Genomic DNA, 8,496 nt, shown 5'->3' with positions numbered 1-8,496 from the left:
GAAATGATATTTGGATGAGGGGATTGAGTGGCAGCTGTGGATCTAACTGCATACGAGGGCACATTTCGCAAGTATTACAATATATGAGAAATGGTGTGACCTTAGTAGTATTGTTTGTGCTGCTGAAGTTGCCTTTTCAAGCTGTTGAACTGTAAAAAAAATAATAAAGAAAAAATAGTTCCAACGTATTCTGACATGTTTGTTTTCGATTGGTTGTTTGAAACACAAAGACAGCTTCTCCACAAAAGGATCAGGGTCCTCTGAGGCTGGAAAATGCAGCATGGAAGTGCCAAAAAGTGCATTTCTTCAAATGGCCACTTGAGGCTGGCTCCAAAGGTGAGTCAATCCCCTGGACTTCTTGGTTAAAATTCCCAAGGTCTCCACAGATATTAATGTTTACAGTCAGGAACCAGATTGGTTTTGGTCTGTGTGACTAATTTTCTCAAAAAACAAAACTCTTCTTTGGGAGAGGAACATTTATATAAGCCACAATTTACCATGTGTTGCTTTAACAGGTGAGATAGTGTAAGGTTGCCACAATGCGTGGAAGTCTCCACATTCCCCTCTCCTCTTTTCCTCTTCACTCATTTCTGAGTGAGAATTGAGAGTTAAGGGTTATTCAAACATATACACACACTTAAACAACATTACTAGCACAGTATCTTACACTAACATCGCCTCATCCTTTTTCTACTTAGTGAAATTAAGTGATTTAACAAACTACTTTAACCCATTGGAGATTTTTTTGGCATGGTTTGAAAGGCTTATCATTTACTTGAACTCCTTCAGACAGTTAATTACCTTTTTTTTTTGTTGTTGTTGTTGTATTTCCATTTCCAAAATGAACTGCAGCCTTAACAGTGATTTCAAATAACCAACATATCAATAATTATTTTTGACTGTGAAGATTGTGACTATAATAAGAACCATAAGCAGGAATTTTGCAGCCATGGACAGCCTAAATCATAACAGTAAATGAAGCAGACCACAACTCTGCAACCTCATCGAAAAGATTGTAGTTATTCACCAGCAGATGGTGTAGCAATCCTTTACATAGAAGGTCCTTGACACCAGAACTGCTCGCCCTGCAAAATTTAGCGAGACAGGGTCAACTCTAACCCAGACCGTGTAGATCTTTTTTACAGCAGGCATTTTGGCATAAATTTGCAATGTGATCACCCATATAAATAATAGTTTTTATGATGGCTGAATTGCTTATGCCAGGGCCAGCTTGAGTGCCTGATATTGCCCATGCTGGCCTGACTTTTTTTTTTTTTTTTTTTTAGTTCAAATGGAAGAGAGTCATTGTGTCCCAGAAGACTCATTAATCCCACTAATGTAAAAACTAAAATGAAAGATGAAACATGAACAAACAACCTACATCCAGTTTTTAAAAGATGGATTACTAACTAACGATATCAGCAAGAACATTTCTACCACATTTTGATTTACACCATCATTCTGAATTCCTTTCATGATATTTTTGTGAACTCTGTGCACAACACTGATCCAAAGTAGAATTATGTGTTAAATTCATCTTAATGGAGTCTCAAAATAGTACGGTCAGTAACACCTACAATTCAAGTGATATATTATCGGTGCAACTAAAAATTTAATGGGGAACATTTCAATTAATCAAAACTCGCACACTTTAAGTATATTAATTATGTGCACACAAAAGTATGTGTCTATAGTGTGCTGTTGTTCTACCGGAGTAATGAAACCATCGACAGGCTGTTAATGAGTCTGTGCAGAGCCAGAGACTGCAGGGTGTTGTAGTTGTAGTTCTTCTTTTTTCTGTGACAAAGGTTTGCTTACAGTGCATGTGTTCTTGTTTGTTTACCTGCCTGTAGGAACACTTGAAAAGAAAATATTGCAAGAATTAAAATAACCCCTAACCCTAATCCTCTTTTTAGAGTTGTAAAAATCATGTACAAAAAAGCCCAAAGAAAATGAAATGCATTGGTCAAAAATATGCAGACATTCTGGAAGCATACTTGTGTATGGAAAATTTGAATGAATGAAATAAAGGTAAGTACAACATCCGTCGGCATTGGCTTGCTGCAAGTATGTTTCCATTTCATCTAACAACTCAATTTGCGAAAGATCAAAGCAAATCTAACTGTCACTATGATGTAAATTAAAGCTACCTTTTATCCTTTGTAATACTGTGTAATAATCAGTTGTTAGATGAGCTTTAGCTGTCTTTGGAGGGCCCAAAAATTAGCAGCTGCAATGATAGCATTAGCTACTACTGAAGAGTGAGCTAATTCTAACCTTTAGCATTAGCAAATGTTAATATTTTTGAACTGTGTACTGTGTTTTGCAAGTTAATAAAACCAACATGGTTTTACTTCATCTTACTGGTACTCCCCCCTCCAAGTTGGTCCCATTGAGCTCAAAGACTTCAAATTTTCAATGGATACCTGACCAAGAATATACAATGACAGGGACAAGGACAAAACCCTCAAACACACAGGGCACGTTAAAACAGCAAACACAAAATGGAGATTTGAGTCTTTACAAACACAGAGGAGCACAGTGAGCAGGTTTTAATGGCACTGTGTAATATAGCTTAGTAAATACCAATGTCCAAACATTTGAAGCTCGAGCCGTGTAATGGGTAACGGTGGCCGCCGCTTCAATGGTAGCATTAGCTAACGGTTAAGCTAATAGGTAAACTAACACAGTGTGGTTCTGCCCAAAAGTTAGCATGTTTCAAACATGCTTTCATTCTGTCTCCCCAGTAAACTTACATGAGAGTAGATTTTCTGAACCCATCCTTTGCATTGTGCAATTTTCACTTTGAATAAAATAAAGTGAAAACACTGAAATCCTACAACTGGCATTTTCAATGTGTTAACAAAGGTTTTCCATTTACTCACCTAAATAGTTTGTCATTAGTGAACTGATATTTCAAATCCCTTCAAATAAGCTGATAACACCTGCAGTCATGCTAAGCGATTCAATTTTGTTTGTTCTGAAGCCTTGTGGTTTAACCCAGATCATATAGCTTTAGAGTTGCTTTACTCAAGTTGTTCAGTAGAAAGCCTCAGCATAAGCACGGGCTTCGTCCCTTGTTGCATTTTGTTGTGGTGGAGGTAAATCTTTTGTATGTTTTATTAGCCGTGGACTTTGAATGATAATTGAACAAAGAACATGATAGACGGGCTAAAGAGTCAGTGCTCCTTTCATTATTCACAAGGACTTGGCCATAAGTGCAAACGCAGGCTGTCTGCTTGAGTACACATGATAACTCAGAAGTTCTCCATCAGGGCGCTCTTCAGTCTGCTCAGTCACACTGAATGTGTTTTATTTCAGTACTGGCTCTGTGCCCAGTTAGACTTGTCACTTGTGACTGATGCATTTACTGAGCAACAGTTCGCTCCTCACTATTCTGCACCTTGTTGACTGCATCAGTCCGTTGATTTTTCAGTCTCCTTGCTCCTAAAATTCACATCTCTATTTATTTTTTGAGGCACTGAGCATACAGACCTGTCGATGAGGAGGGTGGCACACTGTGACGCCTGCTGGTCATTCTTATACGTCTTGTTTCCCCAATTGCTGAGAATGCATAAACAGAACAAAACAGAAAAGACGTCTGTTCAACACATGGCCATTACATGAATCTATGCAACATAAAACTAACACACCAATTTCACATGAAAAATGTCTTCATTGCCATTGCAAAGTATGAAATCATGCGTGGCATCTCAAAGAAATGGTAAATTATTCAATTAAAGAAATAATGATAGAAATTATGGATTAATACATATTTTCTTGTCTTTTTTTTTTTCAGAAAAATCAAATATTAAGGATGTGTCTTGGTTCCTCTGTTAATATACCCTTATATGTTCCAGAATGAACATACTGGTGTTCACAAGGATGATTAGACTAACAAAACTGCACGACTATAACCAAAGACACCAGGTCATTTGGTCATACCGGTTAGAGTTTGAACAGCATGATGGACTTGATCCTTTAACTGGAGCAGGAGATCCTTCACTACTTTTCAAACTCACAAATGAGGCTTTTCAGTGTATCAGTATCAGTATCATTACTAAAGTAATGACGGGGTTCTTGATCACTTCGAAGAAGACAGGCCTTTTGAAGTGAAGCTCTCTCATAGTTAAATGTTTGAAGAGAGGAGGGAAAATGGTAAAAAATTATGTTTGGCCTCTTGCGGCTGAGCAAAGAAAATATATGTCTGGGCAGCTGGAAAATCATGATCTTTGTATTGCTACAGAAAAAAAAAGAAGGGTGAGATTTGGAGTTGTGTAAGTTGAATTTTGTCAGTATGGGAATTGTGTTAATCATCAAGTTTTCTGTGTGCATTTTTCTGTGTGTAAAAACGAAACTTTGAAAACCATAACACATGTTCTTCTACTTGATTACTAATCCGAGAATGCATGTTTCTGTTTCAGTTTCAGTATGAGAGCTCAGAAGAGGTCACAAGTGCCAGACAGCTTCAAGATTTAGATTCAATAGCATTTATGACAATATATGCAATACCTCTTAACTGTGGGTAAAGTTGCAATAACAATGATAATAATAATCATCATCATAATCATAATTTTGAATTAAACTGATAGTTTAGCTGTCTGCATTGCATACAAAACATGTAGTGAGGTGACAAGATCATAAAGCAACAGGACAAAATATCAATAACCTGAATTAGTTCATCAATTCACATAAATTCAATTAGATGTGGCAGTCTAGTTTATCAGCTTGTTTGTTTATTTTATCCATTAGGAGTTGTGTTCCCGTTTGGATGTGTCACTGTCCTGTGACCTATATTAGACATATCGGGGAATAAAAATGTGGCAGGGTGATCCCCAGCAGAGCAGGTGCTGGGACTGGGACTGTAGTCCTGCACTGGGTCAGATTATTGTCAGAGGTAGGAGCTGTGCCAAAACCACCAAACCAATCACATCCACACATAAATATGCAGTAAGAAAAGGCGCTGTAAAAAATATACATCTAACTCTCATGTGAAAACCAATAGTGGACTGCTAATGGATTTGCATGATCATCCATTTGGCCCTGAGATCAGACTACAGCCTCTAACACCACCTGCATTATATCACACACCCTTCAGATGGATATTTGCCCCAACAACTTTCTCTCTCAGCTACAGAGGCTCCGGATCATTCAGGTTTGAGCTGTGCACACGGAGGCCGCTTTTGGTAGGCGAGGATCGGAACCAAAATAGTAGTGACTCTTTTGGTAATGCCCGCAGGGTGAGTCATTCCTTTACTGGGGACGTGCCCGGGACATGGTGTGGAAAACATCCGAGACGATCGGAATAGGGGAATCAGACATGAGGTTTACGGGAAACACGTTATATGAGACCAATCAAATGATGCAGCCCGGTCCAAATATTTCAAAATGTCATATTAAATTGTGCGGATGTTTTTCAGTCCCTCCCTCAGCGCAGACAGACCGGAGTACACTTACAGCAGACGGTGACACTTCCCGGAAAAGCGTCTGTCTGAATGAATGAGGTGAAATTCAGGGGGCGGAATTTCATCCATCCGTTGCGCGTCTCATCCAGCCGGTCAGTGGGCGGGGCCGGCCGCAGGATGCTCCACGCTGATTGGCCAGGGCCTGACCGGGCCCACGGCGGCAGCAGGTTGGGGTTAGGGTATATAAACGCTCATCAAATATGCACTTGAGTTGAAAGAGGAACAGAAATCAGCATAATCATATCCAACACTGCAGCTCTTCCTGTCCTCCACGTGATTCTGGTAAGTTGAAACAATTCTGGGAAACATTATGTCGTTAATTTGTATTCAAATGACATTGGAAATGTTTCTATACTTGTTGCTTCTATATATTCGATGTTTTCCACAGTGAAATGAAGACCCAGCAGCCTCTTCATGCAGCCACCCCAGTGAGGCAGAGCCTCCCCCTGACCAAGGCGGCAGGGACTTCTGTCTACCTCAAGCTGGACTCATCTCAGCCCACAGGATCTTTTAAGATCAGGGGGATTGGCCACCTCTGCAAAACTGTGAGTAACTTTCTCCTCTTCTGGGGCAATATGATTTCATATTGTTGCGCTAATTTTATAGGAGGCTTGTCTTAATGTAGAAGAACCAGTGCAGACAAATGTGTGTCATTTCAGTCTCAACACTTGCGTTGCTGTGACTCTAAAATCTCTAATATCTCTCACTTCTGATGTATTTATTTTTATTTCCATGTAGTGGGCAGAGCGAGGATGCGAGCGGTTTGTCTGCTGTTCAGGTCAGGACCACTGAAAAAGCCACAAACTCTATTTCAGAAATGTCTTTGGCCCTGTTGGTTTTTGGGAGCGCAACTTTGACGTAGTTACATTTGGTCCCAACAGGAGGAAATGCTGGGATGGCAGCAGCTTATTCAGCCCGTCAGCTCGGAGTTCCTGCCACCATAGTAGTTCCAAGTGTCACACCGAATCCCACAGTGGAGAGGCTAAAGGATGAGGGAGCCACTGTGGTCATTCACGGAAAGGTAAGTCAGTGCATATTGTTGAGTCTTCCATCCAGAATTTAAATAATGGTGGATTCTGTTTTCGTGTATTGTTGTTTTCTTACTTTCATATGATTTTAAAATGATCTCAGTTCATCAGATTGATAAAAAGTGTGTCCTGTCTCTGTCAGACTCTGAATGAAAGCATTGAATATGGACAGCAGCTTGTGGCAAATAACCCTGGCTGGATATTCATCTCTCCATTTGATGACCCCCTCATCTGGTAAGACAGACTGAGCCAACTCTCCCTCAGCATCACTATACACTCTGAAGAAATCATTCTGTAGTAATCTATCACTGGGAAGCGGGGAGGGGGGTAGATAGACTTCTCTACACTAAAGGAAATTACACTGTTTTACAAAGTACAAATGGCTGATTGTAGATCCTGTCATATCACACACTGGCTTCGTTTTCTTGTAGTACAGCTGAGGGGGCTGGATGAGGTGTTGTGTCAGCTACACTGTATCTTATCACAGACCTAACTTTGAGCTGTTGTCAGATAATTCATTTGCACGTCAGACGTCACAGTTGAAGCGTTAAACACAACCATAAATTACTGTCACCATGTGCTACTTAGAGCAAGACAAAATCAGAAGAATTTCTGGGAGCCTGACGGGGCCATGTTGTGTTTGTGTTTGCAGGGAGGGCCATACATCTCTGGTGAGGGAGCTGGAGCAAGACCTGGAGGAGAAACCCGGAGCCATAGTGCTGTCGGTGGGAGGTGGAGGCCTGCTGAACGGAGTGGTGGAGGGACTGCGCCGTGCCAACTGGGCGGACGTACCTATCGTAGCCATGGAAACATTGGGAGCACATAGCCTCAATGCTGCCGTGAAGGCTGGAGAACTGGTCACTTTACCTGCGATCACCAGGTATTGTACACAGCCTAATCATTAGTGGATGAATGGCCTATTTTTGCGGTGAAAACTGACCTTGTGTTCCGCTCTCTAGTGTTGCCACCACGCTGGGCCTGACGCAGGTCTCCGCACAGACATTGAAACTGGTGGGGGAGCACACAGTTTTCTCAGAAGTCGTCACAGACCAGGAGGCTGTAAAAGCTGTCGAACACTTTGTCGGTGAGTACAGCCCTGCTACTGGACACAGGTGAAATGGCACAAGTGAGCTGGGCAACTGACCTCTGGTGTCTCCTCTTTCTGTAGATGATGAGAAGGTCCTGGTGGAGCCTGCTTGTGGCGCCGCGCTGGCAGCTGCGTACAGCGGCATTATCAAAAGGCTGCAAGATGAGGGCAAGCTGGCACAGCGCCTCGGCCCTGTGGTCATTGTGGTGTGCGGCGGTAACAATATCAGCATTGGGCAACTGTGGAAGCTCAAAAAACAGTTTGGTATTATCTAGCTAGGTCAGCTACGTCAGCTCTCGCTCTATTTCTCCATCAGTTTTTATCAACCCCTGAATCCCTTTGCTCACGTGCTCCACTGACTGAATCATTCCAGAAAGTGAAAATCTCCTGAGACGGACAAATGTGAGGGTGAGCAGCTGGAGGGATGTTTATCGTTTTGGTAATTTGCGACTAGAGACACAGATTTAGGTTGCATTCACCTTTTTATTTAGTGCACTTGCTTTGTAAAATGATCTGCTTTTGTACTTTTGAAATGTAAATGTAAATGTAATAAATTATATTTCTGAACATTGTGTCTGAAGAATCATGTCACTTCATTGACTCATTTGTCTCTCTCTCTCTCTCTGTGTATATATATATATAATGCATACATTCATTCCTTTATGCATACAACAAACTCGTTCAAGGGCCTGATACTAAGGGAATGCTACGTCAGACACAAGACATGCAAAACTACTTCCCTGAGAAGCTGTGATCTTTTAATTCCAGCTCTAACTTGTCAAGAGACAATAAGTGAACTCAGGTTAACACAGACTGCATGTGCGGGTCTGAGGATTGCATTACACAGCACTGGGTTCCAGCCAGGTCGAGTGGTCTCGCAGCCTGGAGACCTTCAGCTGTTAACCTGTGCGTCGCA

General features: G+C 41.3%; 1 protein-coding gene across 1 annotated transcript; it reads left to right on the top strand.

The window, feature by feature from the left end:
- Nucleotides 1-5,685: 5,685 nt before the first annotated feature.
- LOC115049186 (L-serine dehydratase/L-threonine deaminase) lies at nt 5,686-8,145 on the top strand. Its single transcript, XM_029511213.1, has 8 exons — nt 5,686-5,747; nt 5,854-6,010; nt 6,204-6,243; nt 6,347-6,486; nt 6,636-6,727; nt 7,146-7,373; nt 7,453-7,577; nt 7,662-8,145. Exons 2-8 carry the CDS (start codon nt 5,858-5,860, stop codon nt 7,853-7,855), a joined length of 972 nt encoding a protein of 323 aa, XP_029367073.1. The 5' UTR covers nt 5,686-5,747; nt 5,854-5,857; the 3' UTR covers nt 7,856-8,145.
- The last annotated feature ends 351 nt before the right edge of the window (nt 8,146-8,496 follow it).

Source organism: Echeneis naucrates, chromosome 9 (genome assembly GCF_900963305.1).
Source record: "Echeneis naucrates chromosome 9, fEcheNa1.1, whole genome shotgun sequence".
Taxonomy (NCBI): domain Eukaryota; kingdom Metazoa; phylum Chordata; class Actinopteri; order Carangiformes; family Echeneidae; genus Echeneis; species Echeneis naucrates.
This window is presented reverse-complemented; position numbering and strand designations above follow the sequence as displayed.